Source organism: Peromyscus eremicus, chromosome 16_21 (genome assembly GCF_949786415.1).
Source record: "Peromyscus eremicus chromosome 16_21, PerEre_H2_v1, whole genome shotgun sequence".
Classification (NCBI taxonomy): domain Eukaryota; kingdom Metazoa; phylum Chordata; class Mammalia; order Rodentia; family Cricetidae; genus Peromyscus; species Peromyscus eremicus.
Genome location: NC_081432.1, coordinates 41,464,093 through 41,487,022, shown reverse-complemented (window position 1 = coordinate 41,487,022; position 22,930 = coordinate 41,464,093). Strand labels below are relative to the sequence as shown.

Below are 22,930 nucleotides of genomic sequence, written 5' to 3'. Positions count from 1 at the left end.
GTCTGATGTTGCACCAGTTCCCTCAAGCCTCTGTATTTGGAAAATGGTATAGTTGATCCTGACCTATAGAGGTTTGACGAAAAGATAGGACACACAAAATTAGTACCAATGTCTTTTCCTTTATCTTTTGAGAAAGAGGAAAGAAAGGTATGGATTTGGGTGGATGGGAAAGTGAGGAGGATCTGGGAGGAGTTGTTGGATAGGAAACTGTGATCAGACAATGCTGTATGAAAAAAGTCTATTTTCTATAAAATAAATTTAAAAAAAAAGAAATGTTAAAATGCACATCTTTCTCATCAACCACAATGAAGTACAACTGATAGTGAATGATTTCTTCATGTTGCTTTATTGATGTTAGGTTTCCACTTAAAATAGATACAGTGCACTTACTCCTTTATTGTGAATTTAGATTCTGGGGTGCTGGTGCCTGTCCGTGACGCTGACTCTGGGAATTCCACATGGAGGTTCTGAAGTATAGACATTGTCTGTGCTTCTCACTGTCTGGATACACGAGTGGGTTGTGAATGCAAATATGTTGAGGGTAACACATTTAGTAAGCTAAATTGGTGTAATTTGAAGATGGAGCAAACAGCATTACCTCTGTAAATAGAAGTTTATGTTAGTTAGTTTATAATAAAAACTCTACTTGTTAACCAAATTTTCTTTTTATGATTGTCAAACATTGCTTTTTGATGTTTCTATAAAGTTACAACTTTTAAACATTTATTTTGAATTTTAATTTTCCCTGAGCTTAAATTTCAAAAACATTGATAATGTTTTTTCATATATATATTTCTGTTCTGTTTAGAAAAAAAAAAAAAAAACTTATTTTCTCTCCAGAATAATTCCACAGTCTTTTGCTGAAATAAAGCATTATAGCTTTCATTTAGATAGGTTTTAAAAATTGCATTGATGCCGGGCGGTGGTGGCGCACGCCTTTAATCCCAGCACTCGGGAGGCAGAGCCAGGCGGATCTCTGTGAGTTCGAGGCCAGCCTGGGCTACCAAGTGAGTTCCAGGAAAGGCCCAAAGCTACACAGAGAAACCCTGTCTTGAAAAAAAAAAACAAAAAAAATTGCATTGTTATTTTGAGATCTGTTTGACTATTAAGTTTATCTTGATTTAAAAAAAAAAAACTGCCTAGAAATTCACATATATTTGTTTGCTTCTTTTCTGTTTGAAAATTAAAACTATGAGTACCTGGCAGAGTATGCATTGAGCCATCCACAAAGAAACTGGGTACAAAGAATTCTACATAAGTTAACCACAAAAACACATTCAATATCATTTCATATAAATTTTTTAGATTAAAATATAAATACAACATTTCTCCTTTCTCTTTCCTCCCTCCAAACCTTCTTATACACCCCTCCCCACTCTCCTTTAAATTTATGGCCTCTTTTTTTCATTAATTATTATTTCATTAGTGTATATGTATATGTATGTGTATGTGTATATATACATACATATACTAACATATAGTGTGGTATATGTGTGCCAACATACACTATATGTTAGTATATGTATGATATTTTAGTAGATATGCTACATGTTAGTATATGTTTATGTGAGTTTGTGCCCCACGTTGGGCACCAGATATTGGGGGATTTATTAAGGCAAGTTCATGTAGTTAAAAAGGAGGTTTATTTTGGGGTAACTTATAGCCAATAAAGGGGTTGGTTACAGGATCCAGGAGAGGTGACGTGCAGTCCAGTGGTGTTCTCTGGAGAACTCTGCTTGGTTTACTTTCCGGCATCAAGGATCACAAGGAACCAAGAGAGCTGGCACATCTGGATCTCGGGTCTTAAGGGCTCCAGTCTCAGCCCTGCCTCAGGGGCAGGTCATAGGTAGGCATAGGCAGTTACTGGAAGCCTCACTAGGGGTGGTACTTCCAAGTCAAAGCTGGAACAGCTACCCACTACATCTGTATATATATTCCTAAATATAACTGTGTAATCTGTAGACTTTTTAATAATATTGAGTATGCTATTTATTGAATTACTATATAGAGAAGAGCTACAATACAGTTAGGGTAACAAGAATGAGAAAAACAAAGATAATTTCAAAAACAAACTTGTCACATAAGAAAAACGCTTTCATATGAATATTCCAGACTTTTTTCATTTGCCCCTTGTTTACACGCCCCACCCCCCAATTTCCCATACTCAGTCCTTGCTTCTAGGACCACTGACCCAGCAGCCATTCTCTTTCCTTTGCCCCATATCTGTACACAGTTGGGGAGAGCTTTCTTCTCTGCAATATTCATCACAGATATCATTATTTGTGACCCTTCAACTCATGTCACAGAGGCCAAATGTCACCCATTGTTCTCTGGGTTTTGCTCTGTCCTTTATAATCAGCCTTTTACACATCACACAAGCTACTATTATTCATTAATATTTATTGAAATAATGGAATAATAAAATTATGACTCCTCTGCTTAGAATATCTGACATGTGCCATTAAGGACAATTTTTTTTCATTTTTTTCTATTTTTTCAGATTATAATATAATTACATCATTTCCTCTTTTCTTTCCTTCCTCCCTACCCTCCCATATATCCCTTCATGTTCTCTTTCAAATTCATGGTCTCTTCTTTCATTTCTTGTTGCTATATGTATATATGTACATAATACATATTTCTAAATATAACTACTCGGGTAGCATAATGTTGCATGTGTGTGTGTTTTCAGGGCTGAGCATTTGGTGTTGGATAACCAGGTGTTGTGCTCTTCCCTAGAGCAGACTATTTCTTCTACTTAGCATCCTTTGGTTGCCTGTGGTTCTTTGTTTAGGGTTGAGGCCTTATGGACTTTTCCCCATCTACTTTTCCATGTCTGTTTCTATTGTTCTCATTCAGCTCATGCTTAGGCAGTCATGCAGGTGACACTTTGTGGGTTTAGATTCTGATATTCCTGGGAGACATAGTCTCACCAAAAACTCTCAGATCATCTGGCTTTTGCAATCTTTCTACCCTGTCTTCTGAAATGTTCCCTCAGTCTCACTTGCAGGAGTTGTTTTGTAGATATTTCCACTGAGACTTGGATCCACAACTCTGTGCTTTAATTCATTGTCATCTTCTGTAATAGTCTCCATCTGTTTGAAAGAGAAGTTTCTTTGATGAGGGGTGAGAAGTATATGAATTGTATCTGTGAATATGTCTTGGGGATAGAGTTAGGGGTTTCTATTGCTGTGAAGAGATACCATGACCATGGCAACTCTTGTAAAGGAAAACATTTAATTATGGTGGCTCACTTACAGTCAGAGGTATATTCCATTATCATCATGGTCGGAAGCAAGGCGGCATGTAGGTGCTAGAAAAGGAGCTGGGAGTGCTTACATCTTAACTTACAGGCAACCAGACTGGTCTGTCTTACTGGGTATGACACATTTCCTTCAATAAGACCGCACCTTCCCCAACAAGGCCACAGCTCATAACAGTGTCACTCCCTTTGGTGACCATTTTCTTTCAAACCACCACAGGGTATAAAGACAAATATATAGAATGTAGATTATGCTGGTTTAGTAAAGTAGTGGTTGTAGGTTCTTCAAGATCCATGACTTCACTATCCTGGATAGTTGGCTAGGATTCCCATTCCAGGCATGATTTGCATCTTGTTGAGCAGGTTTTAAGTCCAAGTAGAAAACTGTGATTACATCCAAAGTGTGCATGCTGCTACTGCAGCCTTACTTTTATTGTTTGATGCTACTCATTGTTGTGGTTCATAGGTATCATATTTGGGTAGGACTGTTGCTTCCCTTCATTTAGAGTTTTAGGGTGTCCTCTCTTACCATGAAAGCTAATCCTCAGGGAGGAAGGCTTCAGATCAATTGCAGCTCTAGAGCCTGTGTCTAAACATCACCAATAGGGACTTTCCATCTACTTCTGGGGGCAGGGAGCAACTAAGGGTGATAACAATAGCCTGTATGTTTTGGAAGTCCCTCTGACCACCTTGACCAACAACTCAAAAGAGGTCTTCTCACGTCTGGTGTTGGGGTTTTTGTTAGATGACTGTTGGCTCCCAGAAAGATCCTTGTCAGCCTAAATGAAAAAAAAAATCTTCATTTTAATGCAATACATATATTTATACACTACTTTTTTTAGGATTCTAATTCCAATTCTGTTTGATGCATGCCTACACAAACATATAAACTTTCCCTTAGTTGTTATGGGGATTAAGAAGACCAAGATAATGGTAGTGGCCAATACAGTGTCTGGTGAAGCCTACATTCTATAGTGCTCTCTAGCTATGGCAGTTGCCCTCAGACCCTTTGTTAAAAGAGTCTTAATTTCACTCATTTGCATACAGTATTCACAAGACAATCTTCTGTCAACAGCTCAACCTCCCTTATATGAGCGAGAATTGTTGAGACCAAGGTCGGATAAAGCACAGGGACAAATAGCCAAACGAATGGAAACACATGAACTATGAACCAATGGCTGAGGGGCCCCCAACTGGATCAGGCCCTCTGAATGGGTGAGACAGTTGATTGGCTTGATCTGTTTGGGAGGCATCCAGGCAGTGGGACCAGGTCCTGTGCTCATTGCATGAGTTGGCTGTTTGAAACCTGGGGCTTGTACAGGGTCACTTGGCTCGGCCTGGGAGGAGGGGACTGGACCTGCCTGGACTGAGTCTACCAGGCTGATCTCAGTCCTGCAGGGAGGCTTTGCCCTGGAGGAGGTGGGAATGGGGGGAGGGCTGGGAGGAAGGGGCAGGGGGCGGGGGAGGAGAACAAGGGAATCCGTGGCTGATATGTAGAACTGAATCGTATTGTAAAATAAAATAAAATAAAATAAAAATAATAATTCCTCACTTTGAGTATTAACATTTGAACAGATGAATTTTGAGATTATACTAGCATTCTGATGATAGCTATTGGGTTGTATGGTAGTTCTATTTATGTTAATTCATGTTAATTGTACAGATTTCTGAGCTTCTCTTTGTAATTTGCATATGTACATGTGTTTTGATCAAATTCTTCTTCCTAGTTCTCTGTCCTGTCCTCTCACATTTTCTATCCCAATTACCTTCCCTTTCACTGATACTGGTACCCTTGTAAATTTCCACCTGTTTTCATACCATTTCCCATCATCTCTGTACCAGCTTGCATATCTGCCAACAATGTCATTCTTCCTAGTATTTTCTGTCTTCACTGTTTTTGTTTCATATATTATTTGTCATTTTTGGTTTGACAAAGTCTCCTTATGCAGCCTGAGCTGGCAGCCAACTCTCAGTTCTCCTTTCTCAGACTGTTAGGTTTGCTGACACCAGCCTGGCTTTGTTGTGATTTTTGACTGGTGTCTCCTGCAGGCTTAGTGGATATGGACACCTCCTCATGTGCTGGGTGAGGGCCTTTGTTTTTGGAGCCTTGCTCTGTGTGTTTGTTTCTGTGGAATTACAGTACTGGTTTGTTACTGTAGCCTATCATATGTTTAAAGTAAGGATGCCTCCAGTTTTGTTTTCTCTCACATTTTCCTTTAACTATCTGGTATTTTTTGTTGTTCACTGTGAATTTTAGCGTTGTGTTTTGTTCTTCGGTCAAATCTTTCCTTGATAATTTTAGGGCTTGTTTTGAGGCCCTACATTGCCTGTGTAATGTGCATACCCGAAAAATCTTAATTCTTCCACTAAGTGGATATTGTATTTCTATTTCATTTAGTGTGTCACTACTTTATCAATATTTAAAGTTTTTAGGTTTATATTTTGAGTGGTTTGTTCTCTGTGTATCGTATACCTTATGAAGGTACTGAATCCACAAGATCTAATAACATTTACTTGGGCTTTCTATCTTTATGCATATATATGTCAAGTATAAATGGAGAGAATTTTACCTTTTTCCATTCTATTTTGGGATCTCTCTCTCAGTCTCTGCTTCTGTTGGTCTGTCTCTGTGTGTGTGTGTCTTTTTGTGTGTGTCTCTCTGTCCCCCCCCCCTCTCTGTCTCTCTCTCCTTGCTTAATTGACCTAACACTTACACTAGCATCTTGAGTAAACATGCCCAGAGTGAGCATTCTTATCTTATACTGGATCTTTGAGGAAAGGCTTTCAATTTTGCAATACTGCATATAATATTAGATATGATGTACTCATACCTGGCATTTATTATATTGAGACAATTTTGTCTACTCCAATTTTGAGAACCTTTATTATATATGGATGCTGGTCTTTGTCAAATGCTTTTCAATGCTAGTAGAAGTGATCTTGTAATTTTTAGTATATCATTTTATGAGTATAGTACACATCATGCTTGATTTATGTATACCCATAGTCTTTGTATCCCAGAGATGAAACCACGGGTATATTGTGATCATCTTTGTCTACTATGGAATTCATTTTGCTAACATATTTTTAAAGAATTTTATACCTATGTTCAAAGATTTCTTTTTCATATGTAATTTTTTTAAATTTATTTTATAATTTAATTTAATTTTACATATCAGCAACGGATTCCCCTGTCCTCCCTCCTCCAGCACTCCCCTGCCCTCCCCCCAGTCCACTCCCCTTTCAGATCTCCTCCAAGGCAAGGACTCCCCTGGGGATTCAGCTCAGCCTGGTAGATTCAGTAGAGGCTGGTCCAGTCCCCTCCCCCACTGCCCAGGCTGAGCAAAGTGTTCCTGCATAGGCCCCAGGTTCCAAAGAGGCAGCTCATGCACTGAAGACAGGTCCTGGTCCCATTGCCTGGGGCCTTCCCAAACCGTTCAAGTTAATCAACTGTCTTACTTATCCAGAGGGCCTGATCCAGTTGGGGGCTCCTTTAGCAGGGATAAATAGCCAAACTAGTGGAAGCACAAGAACTATGAACCAATAGCTAAGGTGTTCAAGGATTATTAATCTGAAGTTTATTTTCCTTTTAAGTCTTTCTTTGGCTTTGGTGTCTGGGTATCATGACCTTAGCAAATGGAAATTCCAAGTATTGCTTCGTATTTTTTTAGAAGGATTAAAGAAAGTTGGCATTATTTCTCTTTTGGTGAGTTCACCAGAATGTTCATCTGGTCCCGTGTTCTATAATGTGCTAGTTATACTGTTCCTTGGCATAAACCTTAAGGAAATGATAGCTCACTACAGAATACTTAGTCAGCCATATTCATCCTGCTCTATTCATGATAACTAGGAATGGAAACAGTTTAGATGCCTTTCAAGCAATGATTTGATAATGAGAATGTGATACATACACACAATAGGATTCTATTCATCCATAAAGAAAAATTGGATCATTAAATTTACAGGTAAATGAATGGAATTGAAAAATAATATTCTGAGTTAGGTAATCCAGATCCAGAAAGAGAAACACTACAAGCTTTCTCATATTGGTATATCTCTGCTCCAATTCTTTAGATTTGAATATATAATCTGAAATAACAACATAGTCCAGGAAAATAGGAAGGGAGAACAGGAAGGAATAGTGAAGAGAGGGATAATGGGATAAAGATTATGTAAAGAGATAAGACGAAAACATGGTGTGTTACATGGGGAGGAGGACATGAGGGTAATACAGAGGGTGAAGGAAGAACAGACAAATGACACTAAGGGTGCCTGAAAGCCATATGAAAAAAATATTTCATGTACTTATGATATATATATTTATGAAATATATTATTTTTTATATAGTGGAATTTTATATAAAATTCCGTATTTTTAACTTTTTGAAAATTCTCTGCATTGATTTCAAAAGTGGCTTTTCCTATCATACCAAGAGTGAGTGAAAGTTTCCTGTTCCCAGGTATTTTGCAAGTATTTGCCGTCACTTACTTTCTTGATTTTAGCTATTAGGATGGAGGTATGAAATGATGACACCTCATAGTAACTTTAATTTATATTTCCCTAATTGCTAAGGATGCCAAACCCTTTTTAACTATATCTCTCAACCACTTTTACTTCTTTTGAGATATCAGTTGAGATCCATATCCCATGTATTCATTGGGCTATTTTTTTTTATTCTTTATAATTTTTTAGATATTCTAGATATTAATCCTCTAATATAGATGTATCTGGCAAAGACTCTTTCCCACTGTCTAGGCTTTCTCTTTACTTCACTGTTGTCTTTGCTGAGCACATGCTTTTAAGTTCTGTAAGCTCCCACTTGTCAACTGTTGGCCTTAACTCCTAAATGAACCAAGTCCTATTCAGAAAGTCCTTTCCTGTGACTATATCTTGTGGGCTGCCGCCTCTGTTTATTCCTAGCCACTTCTTTGTTTCATGTTTCGTCTTGAGGTCTCTGATCCATTTGGGGTTTAATTTCATTATTCTACATATGAGCATTCAAGTTTCCCAGCACAGTCAGTCAGTGATGCTGTCTGAAGGAGGCCTGTTAAGATAGAAAGAACTGCCATGCTCATGAATTGGTAGAATTAATATTGTGAAAATGATCATACTACCAAAAGCAATTTGCAGATTCAGTGTAGTTGCAATCCAAATCACCACCACATTCTTCACATGAATAGAAATAATTTAAAATTCATTTGGAAGAACAAATGACCATAATCAATCCAGAGTGAAAAAATAAACAATGTTGAGTGGATTACCATGCTAGATTTCAAACTATATTACAGAGCTATTGTATTAAAACTATGATGTGAGCACAGAAATGGACTCAAACACGAGTTATCATATATAAGTAGTACAGCTACTTATATATGACAAAGATGTCCAAAAATACAGTGTAGCAGAACTCTTCCCTGTGTGTGTCCCTGTGTATGCACAAATATGCCTGCAGGTGCATTTCACTTGTGTACATATGCACGTGATGTCCTGAGTTTACAATTGGGGTCTTCTTTAATCTCAATCTTGTTTCATGAAAGGAGACGTGTCCCTGAAGCTGTGGCACACTGATTCATATTTTCAGGCTTGCTGACTCAACTATAATTTTATCCAATGTGCACACCATCTTATGAGTGTTTTGGGGACTTGCACTCAGGTTCTCATGCTCATCTGCCAAGCATTTTATTATGTCCTCTCTCCAGCTACCATTCTTTATAGGTGAATAAAATCCAGTCTGTGTGCATATCACATTTTCTTTATTCATTCATCTATAGATAGAAACTGTGCCTGATTCTGTAACATCATTCTTCCTAGTAGCACTATAACAAACCTGTGTGTGCTGACTTAGAGCCATACCAGCACTTACACAGAAGAGACATTGTCGGGTCATGTGGTACTTCCATTTTTAGTTTTCTGAGGAAGCTCCATCCTCTCTACACTAATTAACGTTCTTACTAACAGTGTATAATGGTTTCCTTTCCCCTGTGTTATCTCTAGAGTGTGTTATTAGTTATTTTTTCAAAGATAACCATTCTGATTGGGGTGAGGTGGGATCTACGTGTGGCTTCAATTTGCATGTCTCAGATGAGTAGGGATGCTGCCTATTCTTTCATGTGTTTATGGGCCGTTTGTCATTCATGTTTTGAGAATTGTCTGCTCATTTCATTAGCCCATTTATTTAATTAGGCTGTTTGGTTTTTAATATTTAATTTATTCATTTTTTTCATATATTTTAGATATTAGTCCATTATTAAATATAGAACTAGCAAAGATAATCTCCAGTTTTGTGGGTTGTCTAAGTGTTTGTTTCATTTTCTATGCAGAACTTTTTTAAATGCTGATTTTTATGTGTATGAATGTTTTGCAAGTCTGTACCATGTGCATGACTGTTACTAACATAGTTCCAAAGTAGATGTTGAATTCCCTGGTACTGGAAGTCCAGATGATTGTGAAAAATTTGTGAGTGCTAGAAACCAAACCAAGCTCCTCCACACTAAAAGCTTTTAGTCTCCTTAATAGCAACAAGCAATCCAAACTCAGAACATTTAATATACTCTCTTTCTCTCCATTCCTCCCTCCCTCTGTCTCTGTCTCTCTGTCTCTCTGTCTCCCCCCCCCCGCCTTCTTTCTCCTTCCCCCTCTCTCTGTAATATATGGTATATTATGCATATATGCGGGCGAGCTTGCACATAAGGGTGCATGCAGAGGCCAGAGATTGTTGAGATATCTGCCTCAGTTGCTTCTCCAGGTTATTTTTGAGACAGCATTTCTCACTAAACATTTACTTCACTGTTTTGGCTACACTGGCTGGCAAATAAAACCCCCAATACCTGCCTGTTTTTCTCCCATCCCCCAATGCTGGGATTACAGTTGTATACCTACACACCCAGCATTTCTAGGATGTTGGAGATCCAAACTCAGGCCCTCATGTTGGTTTAGCAGGTATGTTACTTTCCCAGCACTCTATTTAATTTCATGAAATTTAGCAATTGGATTCTTGGTATTATTTTCTAAACTACTGAAGTCTATTCCAGAACATCCTAGCCTAAGCTAATAACTTGAAGCCAAATGGAATTTTTTCTTTAACATTTTTTTCTCTTTGCTCTTTTTTGTCCTCTAACAATTTCAGAGTTATAGGTCTTACATTGAAATATGTGACCCATTTTGAGCTAACTTTTTTTTGTAGACTGAAGTAGGGATCATTTTCACTCTTTTGCATGTTGTATCTAGTCTTCCTAGCACCATTGGTTACAGAGACTCTTTTTTTTTCCTGAAGTATTTTTTTTATATCTTTGTTAAAAATCAGGGCTGTAACTGTGTGTTCTCATACTTGTGTCCTGAATTCTATTCTGCATACCTTTTTTTGTGTCTAACTATGTTGTTTTTGTTACTTTGTTTCTGTCATATAACGTGAGATCATGTACAGTGTTGCCTCAAGCATTGTTCTTTTTGCTCAGTTTTGAGATATCTATGTTTTAGGATTCTTGATATTATTAGCAGATTCCTTATTTCTTCCAAATTTTCTCACAGTTTCTCATTATACAACCTGCAATGTCACCCTTGCTCCTAGATTATTTAAAAATAATCAATATATTCTCTTTTTACCTTGTTATTGGATTGTAAGCCTATCTTCAAAGTTTAGTCTCCAACTCACACCATTTTTATTCTGTTTTCCTGTCCATAAGAAATTCAAAAACCCTATTTGAGGAGTTAGTAGTAATTGAAACATTTATACTTTATTAGAACTGGCCCATAATATTTCCTAGACCCAAATAGTATAGATTATTTTAGTTGTTTTAACTATGTACTTAATTTATATTGTTAATTAAATTATACTGTTGAGTGCATTTTCCAAAGAAATATTTGCATTCCCTTTTTATTCAAAGATGTGTTCTGTGCATGTGTGTGTGTGTGTGTGTGTGTGTGTGTATGTGTGTGTGTTATCTCATACATTTCCATCCTACTGTTGACTCTAATAACAGAGAATACATATAATTTTCATTAAACATTAATGAGTCATGTAAACTTTAATTACCAAGAAGTCTCTACTTGATTTCTAAATGTACAATTAACAGATAAAATACATTTTAAAAGAAAATAATATGGACATAAAAATAAAATATCTGCCTCTCGTCATTTCTATAAAATGATGCTTAACAATGTTTAGAGAATGAGAAATGAAATAAACACAATTATTCTGTATACATAACCTCAGATATTAACATTTTTCATTAAAATATAAAAAACAAATTAAAACACAAGTATACTTATTTGTAAAATATAATTATTGCCTGAGGAAATCATGTGTAAGGAATTTATGTGGCAGCAAATAAAATGAAGTAATAAAAGACCAGAAATGAAAGTGTCCTTTATGCTGGGCGGTGGTGGCACACGCCTTTAATCCCAGCACTTGGGATCTTTGTGAGTTTGAGGCCAGCCAGCCTTGTCTACAGAGCGAGATCCAGGAAAGGTGCAAAGCTACACAGAGAAACCCTGTCTCAAAAAAAGAAAAAAAGAAAAGAAAATGTCCTTTGCATTATTTTCTTCTATAGCCTTCTTCTGATGCCAGCCAGTCCTTAAGAAGATGGAGACATGATGAAGGAATGCTCCTTTTCATTTGCATGTCACCCAGGTTCTGCAGTGTTAGCATTAGAAATTCTTAAATGAATATATTCACTAGCACACTGAAGCAGGAGAACGTGAGATTTTAAAATTTAAAACCATCACCTCTAATATATTAAATAGCTTATCCCATAATGTACTGATTGGAGTTAAATAGATACTATGTAGAAATGTGAGGTCTTTCGATTTCACTATGCAGTACTCTCTAATTAGTGCACGCTTAAACTTTTATGAGTAACTGTATTCTCTAAATGTTACAAAGCATATATCTTAATCATCAAATAAAATAAAGGATTATGTTAAGCTGGTCCTGCTGGTGCAAGCCTGTGTACTAAGCTCTGTGGGAGGCTGTGACTAGACTATCTTATGTTAGGGCCACTATATAATAGAGAGTGAGTTCAGAACACGGTGGAATCTTAAAGATCATACTTTAAAGTAAAAGTAAATGAACAAAGAGGACTGGGGATATACCTGAGTGGTAGAGCATTTGCCTAGTATTGTGCATGAGGCCTGGTTCAATCCATAGTACCATAAGTAACTTATTAACTACCTAACTAAAGAGTAAAAATTCAAACAATTATTTTAAATATATGAAAGTAAATACCTTGGAAACAAAAATTAAAATGGGAAAAGTGCTGCCTAAATTTGAAATCTCTGGATTTGAAACCAGGCAAGGTTTGGTTATACCATTCTGTGGCACTGTGGTTGACACGTAATTATTGAGCTATTGCTTACGCAGATATGTCAGGGAAGAAAAGATGACTGTGTGAATCTGTCACGGGGCTAAAAGAAATAGCAAGAGTTTCAAAGGGAAATTGCAGAATTGAACAGAAAGAGCAGCGAAATGGGATTTCATTTAGCTCTGCTTCTTGAGAGGAACATTATTAGAATTAATCATAGAATGATCAGATTGGAAGTGCCTAAAAAGCCTAACTTGGAGTTTTTTGGGAGGCAAAGAATGTGAGACAAATTCAGTTTCTTATTGTGACAGAATGACAAAGAAGCCATTCATGTCACAGATTGCGACTAGCTTGAGCTTCAGTGTGTTTTACGTTACAGTTCCCTCACTGGGAAGGTGCAAGTACCAAGGACATTGATCAGAAGTTCATTGTCATCACAGAGCACATAATGAAGAGCATTTACTTGATGTTACCAGTGTTCTGGTTGTTAAAAGGATGTAAGGTAGGGAAAGATCTGAAGAAAGCGCTCCTTGGGCTTTATAAAGCCGTCAATTTAAAGTTAGCCTTTAGTGTACTGAAGACACTAGTCCTGAAGTAGGACAATGGAAACCTGATGCCAACATGCTAAGTAGGAAACCAGTACCTATCTAACTTAGGTTTAAATAGTTCTCTTCAGTAAGACACTTGGCTTAAGTAAATTTTAGTGTATAAATAATGAAGTCAATACACATATTCCAACTCTTCCACATAGCTTTGATCCAGGCAGTGTCTATGTAAGCAATGTAAAACTATGAAAAGATTGACAAAGCTGCACACAAGACAAGATGGAAGTCAATAGATCTATGACTGGGGTATGTTAGTGGGAGTGATTTTTCTGTAAGCTTTTGGAAGTCATTTTTGTAAATAAGTAAGTTAAAAGGACTAATAATCAATCAGTATTCATTTGAGACTTTTGTATAATAAATCTAGCATATATTTTATACTTTTGTGAGTAGCCAGATATTAAAAGTGATTAACATATATTTCAATGCCCTATACCCTCCCATCAAACTCCTTTGTATGTTCACTGTTCTTCAGCCCAGTCAAGTTTGCTCTTTGCTCAGTGGCTAGTCTTTCTTGTCTGTCTCCTCATGGCTTGCTCTTCGCTGACATTCAGGACCTGGACTGACTCACTCTAACAAGTCTTAAGCACAGGCTGCATCCCCTGACTCAACTCTCATTGTTTCCTTTAGTAGTTTCATGGTGTGTATTTTCTCCTCGCGCATATTTATGCACATGCTAGTTTTCATCATTAGGATATACACTCTATGAAACAGGGGCCTTTCTGTTTTCTATCCTGTCCCTGGTAAGCATAGTAGAGATTCACATTTTCAATGTATATATTAAAATGAGAGAATGAATAAATTGTATAATTATATTTAGAATAGCTGCTTTGGAACATTCTTAAAGGGCAAAATAATCGTTTTCCTTAACATTTACTAATTATAATCTTTATATTTTGTATGACCCTTTAAAGATGATTTTAAGATTGTTTATAATATGAAAAAATATATAATTTATTTTTGCTGTATTTTAGAGAACTGGATGATCACTATTTTTAAATATTTTAATTTCCTAGGAATAATTATAAGTAAAATAAAAATAATATAAATGTAAAATATGCTTTGCGCTAGTCCCAGAGCTGTTTGTGTAGATATTTTAAGTAGTCAGAGGACATAGTTTTCTTATATTTTATTCAAAGCTACATACAGCAGCTAAGTGCATCATTTTTTCACAATGGCTGGCTGCAGTCATGTTGCATTATTACATTTTAGGTACCGTTGGCAGAGGTCACCTCATAGCAGTATTCACATAGCTGTTTGCACACTGCAGTTTCACCTTTTATCAAAAGTATCTAAATTTTTATATGGAATAGAAAGAACAATCACCATACTATGCCTGCTTATTTTTCATTTCACTTATTTTGGTTTTGTGATTTTTTTTTTCAGAAATTGAGAAATTTCAAGGTTCAGATGGAAAAAAGGAAGACGAAGAAAAGAAATATCTTGATGTCATCAGCAACAAAAACATAAAGCTTTCTGAAAGAGTATTGATTCCTGTTAAGCAATACCCAAAGGTACTGCATGCGGCATGCACTTTGTTCTCACTGTGTTTGGACAAAAATAATAAATGACTTGGTCTTCATTGACTCTTATGAGATAAACATGTAAGGGTTTGCTGTATGGATATATGCAAATACATGGTACCGATACAGTAAGAAAAACCGAAAGTACAGTGATAAGCATCGTTTTTAATTGAAGCCTAGTGAAATTTTATTTTGTACACGGAAAGCATAATTACACCTTTTAGTCACTTATTGAGCATGGCAGTTAATTTGTCCAGTTATGCACACCACATTTTTAAGATTTCTTTTTTATTATATATATATATATATATTATATATATATTCTTATTTTAAAAGAGAATAGAAAATATACAACATTAGCTAATCTCTAGAATATTAATATATCCAGGAAACGGTGTGTTACTAGTCTCTTGGTTTTTACATTCTTGTCTTTTATAGTCAATTTTAAAACTAATTATGGTATTGTTTCCAGTGTAATACATCTCTAAATACTCTTGTACTCATAAGTGACTGATTATAATATAATGTAGCATTCATTGACAAGGTTTCATGGGCATTATTAATTAATTTCAGTGGATGAAAAGGTTTCTATTTTGGCAAAAAATGAAAAAAATCTAAAAATATTTCAGATAAATCAAGCTGATAATATACTTTCTAATGAGTAAATTTGAAGCAAGGACCATGTAATTATCTTAATAAATAAAGATTACAGAAGTGAATGCTATAGTTTACCAATTGCCTTTTAACATGATAAACTGGAGTAAATATAATTAAGTCAAATGCTTTGTTTACAATTACCTAGAATATGGAAATAGCTATTATATCAACAAACCATTTAATTTAGCTTTCAGATGATTTTTTTAAGTTTTGGTTTTATTTTATTAAACCAGACTTATTCTTTTGCAAGCAATGCATGGTCAGTAGAAATATGTTTTTGTCATAAATGTTATTTGATTTTTGTGAATATCAAATCTGACCACCATATAAAAGTGCATGAAGGGTTTTGTTGCATAGCAATTATGATAGCAATGTGGTGGACTATGGAAAAGGAATTAATAGTTTTATTAACCAATTATATTTTCAAATAGAGGGTTATTTTCTTAATCTAAAGCTAAATACGGCATGACTTCACACTGTCCTTTGGGATAACGCTTATCAGTCTGGTTTGTGAAACATGACAATGAACTGCTTCTCTGTAGCCTCTGGCCCAAATTCATTGACAACATGGAAGGCATTAAGAGACCTGAATGTATATACTGTTAATTGTGCATATTAATGCTGAATATGAGTCTGTAATTAATTCATAATGGCAACTATTAAAACAGGGATATTATGTAGCATCACATTTTTATGTGTGGTATATTTTCCTAATTAATTTGAAGATCTTCAAACACAAAAGTTTGTAAATTGTTTTTCCTTAGATGTTTTGGAATCAGAATGCTTAAGCTAGGGCTAATGTTGGAATGCCACAGAATACGTGACATTTATGCTACAGATCAGAAAACTGGAATATTGTGGGTTTTTAAAACACTATTTTTGTTACTGATGGAGTTTTTAGTACATATTTGTTCCTTTTTTCTAGATAGTTGTATTTTTAATTTGACTGATCATGCTTATGTGTTTGTGTTAGTTCTCATGTAAAGCGTGAAAGAATTTGAAAGATGATAGCACTAATGATAATTGTGTATAAAGTAGTCTCATGACAACTCATGCTTCAGAAAACCCTCGATATTTTTTGCTGTGGGATGTTCTGAATGGCAAATGTGTTGCTAATTAGTTAATAAATAAAACACTGATTGGCCATTGGCTAGGCAGGAAGTGTAGGCGGGACAAGGAGGAGAATAAAGCTGGGAAGTGGAAGGCTGAGTCAGAGAGACACTGCCAGCCGCCATGATAGAAACAGCTTGTGAAGATGCCGGTAAGCCATGAGCCATGTGGCAAGGTATAGATTAATGGAAATGGATTAATTTAAGCTGTAAGAACAGTTAGCAAGAAGCCTGCCACAGCCATACAGTTTGTAACCAGTATAAGTCTCTGTGTTTACTTGGTTGGGTCTGAGTGGCTGTGGGACTGGCAGGTGAGAGAGATTTATCCTGACTGTGGGCCAGGCAGGAAAACTTAAGCTACAATTTTTTTAAAATTTTATAATTTGATTTAATTTTACATATCAGCCATGAATTCCCCTGTCCTCCCTCCTCCTTGCCCCCCCCCCGCCCGCCCCCCAGCCCATCCCCCATTCCCATCTCCTCCAGGGCAAGGACCCTCAATCTTTTTAATTGCTAAATAGCCTGCCAGCCCTTTTAAAGTTTTCAGTCAATATCCATTCCATTTATTGACCACACAGATATGAACTCTAGATCCCTTTGAGAGAATACCGTGAAAGAGGCTACCTACCTAACTCTATCCTGTTTAGCCGCCTATCAGCGGTAGTCTATTTGGTTTTTATAATATAACAATAAAATCAGACTTCCAAAACACACCCTGTCTCATCATTTTCTATAATCTTTTCAAAGTTCACTATATTTATTACAATGTATTGATTCTCTATGAGTACTTATTGACACTTCTCACAGAATGTCAGAAAAAAATTGCATTTTGACCATCGAACTTTAGCTGATATACATTCATGAGCTCAGTGATCATGATAACTAAGTGTTGTAATACTGTGAAACACTGAGCAGTGACATGGATATAAAATTGAATCTTAGATATTAAAATGTGATTTATCCTTTGTGGATGGGCTCTCCAGAATGACCTGCTTTATTTACAGCTCTCTGAGACTCTTCTCTCCCCTTGATGCCTGCTGTCTGTCTGCACCAGTAATGAAGGTGTTGATGACACAGTCCTTTCAAACAAAGGGCAATAAAGAACTGTGGGAAGTCTTGGGGGAAATGACCTTATCATGACTTTACTACATGACCTTTTTCAGATAGATTTTGTTTCAATTAGTCTCCAACTTCTGGCTAATTTGCTGACTTAGTTGAATACTACAAGGAATTGAAAGTTTAGTATCTTAAATTATTGAAACTATAAGAATGCTGTTGAAGCATTTTAATAATGACTTATCTAACCCTAGCATTTTATTTTTATTGATTTAATTTAGGGAAAATAGGCCATGTTGTCAGATCATTTTAACGGACAGTTTTTAATATTTTGGTGGCAAGATTTATATAGGTGTATTCAGGAATCTTGCTTAAAGAAAGGAGATTGCATTTTTGCTGCATTCTCCACAAGAATGGTTAACTGTCAGGTGTTAATTTGGTTCACTGTAATAACTTCTTTTTAAAAATAATTTATTTAACTTTATTTTATGTGCATTTATGTGAAGGTGTCAGATCCCCTGGAACTGGAGTTACAGATGGCTGTGAACTGCTATGTGGGTGCTGGGAATTGAACCCAGGTCCTCTGGAAGAGCAGCCAGTGCTCTTAACCTCTGAGCTATTTATTCAGCCCCCACTGTAATAACTATTTATTGTCTATATGTTTTCAATAACATCAGAGAACTTATTTAAAATATGAATGCGATTTCTCTCTCTCTCCCTCTCCTTCTCCCCACCTCTGTGTGTGTGTGTGTGTGTGTGTGTGTGTGTGTGTGTGTGTGTGTGTGTGTATGCACATGTGTATGTTGGAGGATGCACATGTGTACATGCTTGGGGAGGTCAGGAAAAACCAGGGTGTCATTCATCAGGGGCCAACCACCATTTTGAAATAAACGTTGTATATATCTTTGCCCTTACAAGGAGAGTCAGCAATTATTTTTTGGTATATTGGCCTCATGAATCATTTGTCTTCCCATGGAAAAGATGCCTCATGTGGTAGTTGGAATGTAATTGGCCCACATAGGTTCATAGTAAGTGGCACTGTTGGATGATGTGGCCTAGTTGGAAGAAGCATGTCACTGTGGGGATGGGCTTTGAGGTCTCCTTTGTTCAGGCTATGCTCATTGTGGTACACAGTTCACTTCCTGTTGCCTGTGGATTAAGATGTAGAACTCTCAGCTACCTCTCCAGCAGCATGTCTACCTGTATGCTGCCTTGCTTCCTGCAATGACAATAATGGACTAAACCTCTGAACTGTAAGCCAGCCTCAGTTAAATGTTTTTTGTTTGTTTGTTTGTTTGTTTTTTCATAAGAGTTGCTATGGTCATGGTGTCACTTCACAGCAATAAAAACCCTAAGACACCATTCTTAACATTAGCTTCTCATCCTGAAATCCATCTGTGCTGTATGTCACAGTTCAACACATGTGGTAATATTGTGTTCCCCAATATATTGTGCACCATAAAAAAACTTATCTGGGGTCAGAGAACAGAACAGCCACTAGATAGACATAGAGGCCAGAAAATGGTGGCACTCACACCTTTAATGCTATCACTTGAGAAGCAGAGAGCCATCCGGATCTGTATGATTCCAAGGCCACACTAGAAACAGAGCCAGGCATGGTGCACACAACTTTAATCCTAGGATTTGAGATCTGGTGTCTTGCTTGGGAAAGGTACATGCCTTTAATCCCAGGAAGTGACGACAGGAAGCAGAAAGATATATAAGGCTGGAGGACCAGGAACTAGAGGCTTTTGGCAGTTAAGCTTTTAGGCTTTTAGCAGCAGCTGAGATCCATTCAGATGAGGACAAGTAAATAAAATCATAATTAAAAAACAAAGAAAAGCTTAAGAAACACTCAAACATACACATACATGCAAAAGTAGAAATCATAATATACAAGCAAAGACCTGAAAGATAATGCCCAAGTTAGCAATATGAGACAAAATATGTCTACAAAAATACCATTGAGTTCATCTTTTTGGTTGAGCCTATCTCTTTACTGTGAGTTTTTTGTTATTTTTTTCTTTCAGTTAGTGGCAGTTTGGCATGTCTTCAAGGAAATCCCAGAGTCAGTGCTGACACACAAAGCTATTATATGTACAAGAAATCATGGGAGTAGTTTGGAGTACGAATCTCAACGAAGCATATTATTAATTTTGGAAGACTGAAATATTACATATTTTTTGAAACACAACCAAGAAATATCTGATAGGACTTAAGAACCCAAGATATATATGTGTGTGTGTGTGTGTGTGTGTGTGTGTGTGTGTGTGTGTGTGTGTGTGATATATATATATCTTTGCTCTGTGTGATTGATCATCTTCATGTGAAAATTTCCAAGAATCTGAGTAAATGTGAGAAATGTTAGAAAATCAGACATGGATGGCTTCCATTGTGAGAGGACATTTGCTTGTTTCTAGTGCACCTTTTTGTATACCTGAGCAATTCATCCTCTCAGTGACTTTAAAATCTCCTTTCTTGGTGTATTTAGTACCCTTCAAAATGCATTAGACCTTTTTTTCAAGTAAATTTGTCCCAATGATCACATTTTATTTATCAAGTTGACTGTTACCATCTTTTAAAAGCAACATATATGTGTGTGTGTCTATGTATATATGTATGTATTTATACATGTATGTATATAATCTCCAAGAGTGTAAATATGCCTCACATTCTCACAGTTAGCCCCTTGTAACATAAAATACAGCAGCATTTCTTCCTTGTTTATCAAATAGATTCCTTATATAGATCAATGTGGAAAAACAGAGTATCAGAATATGTTTCAAAACAGTCCCCTTGCCTTGTGGTTGTCTCTCAGGGCTGCCAGCAGTTCTGACTGGAGATGTTCTTGTCTCCAGGTGCAATTTCCCTGTCCCCTCTCAGCTTGTCAGCTTTGCGTTCGAGAAGATAAAATACTGCAAATTTTCATGAATGCTATCCTAATTTAACAAGTAATAATTGGGTCCCATCGTTATAGACATGTGTAACTGACCACCACATTCAAAAGCCAAACAGAATTATGTACAAGTTTGGTAACATCTATGTGTATATTTTAAAATGACTGGAGAACTAGTGAACCCTGCAGGGTGCACACCGTGTAGCATTGACTCTTTTTTTTATTTTACTTCTTGAAATAACATATTTACTTCTTGAAATAACATAGTTTCCTAGCCTGCCACCTTTGTATTTAAATATCAGTTGAGAAAATAATGTACAACCTTGATTCAAATTTTACATGAGGAAACTTATTCCCATATGCTTTGGAGCTGCATTGTATTCCTGAATTGATCCCACTTCCAACAAAATTTAGATATGTTCAATGGTACAAAATCTACTGCTCCTCTTTTCTGATGCCCTTTTCTCTTAGTTAGTGCCCTTTAAATGCTATTGCTTTCTCATTTTGCAGATGCACTCATTCTCACCATCTTATATTGATAATAAATTCTTTTTCTTTGAGAAAATATTTTTCCACTTTTATTGAAGATAGATTATTTTCTCACATACTATATCTTGATTACAATGTCCCCTCCCTCTACTCCTCTCAGTCCCCTCACCCCTGATCTACTCCATTTCTGTCTATCATTAGAAAAGAACATGCTTCTAGGGGATAATAATAAAATATGATAAGATAAAACAAAAATTATTACATTAGAGTTGGACAAGACAATCAAACAGAAGAAAAAGAGCCCAAGAGAAGGCACAAGAATCAGAGTCCCACTTGTTCACACATTCAGGAATCTCATAAAAACACAAAACTGAAAGCCATAATATATGACAGAGAAGACCTGATGCAGACTCATGCAGGCTCTGAGCATGCTGCCTCTGTCTCTGTGAGTTCATATGAACTTTGATCATCTTGACTCAGAGGACCTTGTTTCCTCCACCCCTTTGGATCTTACACTCTTTTTCCTTCTTTTTCACAGGGTTTCTGAACTCTGAGTGGAGAGATTTGTTGGGCCTATTTAGGACTGAATGTTTGAAGGCTTCTCAGTCTCTGTAATGTATGGCTGTGGATCTCAGTATTTGTTCCTATCTACTGCAGGAGGAAGCTTCTCTGATGATGACTGAACAAAACACTGATCTATGAGTAGGGAAGAATACCATTAGGAGTCATTTTCTTTCAACTTTTACTTATTGATGGGGGAATTTCTTTTTGTATGCTGTGAAAATATGTTGCTCTGATTGGTTGATAAATAAAGCTCTTTGGCCAATGGTAAGGCAGAATAATAGGGCTAGGTGGAACATTCTAACTAAAGAGGAGTCCCCCATTAACTTATTTATTTATTCATTTATTTGCTCTGTAGTATTTGGTTTTACCATTGTTCCTAAGCTGTTCTCTGGTTCTTGCTGACTTAAGCAGTATTGGGTATGGGTTCCATCTTGTAGGGTGGATCTTACGTCAAATCAGATACTGGGTTGTTACTCCCATAAGCTTTGTACCACCATTGCCCTAGCATATCTTGCAGGTAAGACAACATTGCAGATCAAAGGGTTTGTGTCTGTCTTGGTGCTTACATTTATCTTATGGTAGTGTGCCTAGTACTTTCCCGTGCCAAAGTTGCTAGAGTGTAGGAGTGAAAGCTCTGGGTAGGCACTAGCTTGACTTCTTCATGTTCAAGGAGTTGTGTAGGTGTTGTCTTCAGCAATGGAGCCTTGCTTGACAACAAATTCTTAGTTCTAAATTCCGAGTACATCTTTCAATATTCCTTTTCATGGGCTTAGCCACCCTCACAAACATGTCCTTTTATGTCCTGGTATTTTACCAGTCTTCCATGTTTTGTAAGTACTTTTACTCCATTTTAGCCAATTATTTCCATGGTATGGTGATACTTCCCTGCCCTCCACATAGAAAGCCTTTGAGTATAAAAGCAACATGTGATGAGGGTGTAAACTTGTGTATCTGCAGACATGTGAATGATAGATAAGTAAATATGAATATAGGAGTCCATACAGGACTTTGTGCTGTTTCTGTTACTATTCACATGTTATTTTCATAATAACAAGGATAAAAGTAGATTAGGATAAAACCCTTTAAAATAGCAAAATAGAAAAATCAGTGATATGCGATATTTTTCTTAGTAATAAACACTAAGAATTAAGTGGGTTTTTTTGGTAGGTCTAGTTTCTCATGGCTTTTATTTATTGTTAAAATTATCTTAATAATGCTATCCTTCCATTTTGATAGATGAACAAACTGAGTCTCAGAAGAACTGTCTTGCTAAATCTGTCATTAGGGGGTGATATCTCATATGTCCATGTGTGGGTAACTCCTTAAACCTGGAGCTTTTTCCCATGGTAGGTAAATTGAAAGACCTAAAATGTCTTAGTAGCTTTTCTGTTGCTGTGATAAAACACCATGACCAAGCAACGCATCTTAATCCTTCCCAAACATTTCCATCAACCTGGGACTGACCAAACTTTC

The 22,930-nt window shown here is 36.5% G+C and overlaps 1 protein-coding gene across 3 annotated transcripts in view; it reads left to right on the top strand.

The window, feature by feature from the left end:
• Nucleotides 1-22,930, top strand: part of Khdrbs2 (KH RNA binding domain containing, signal transduction associated 2) — a 481,530-nt gene that overhangs the window by 75,694 nt on the left and 382,906 nt on the right. For 2 of the 3 annotated variants that reach the window (XM_059281719.1, XM_059281720.1), the window contains exon 2: nt 14,550-14,677. In XM_059281719.1, coding sequence (XP_059137702.1) covers nt 14,550-14,677 — 128 coding nt within the window. Of the gene's footprint in view, nt 1-14,549; nt 14,678-22,930 lie in introns of those variants that run through there. The other variant, XR_009383474.1, reaches the window with a different exon arrangement.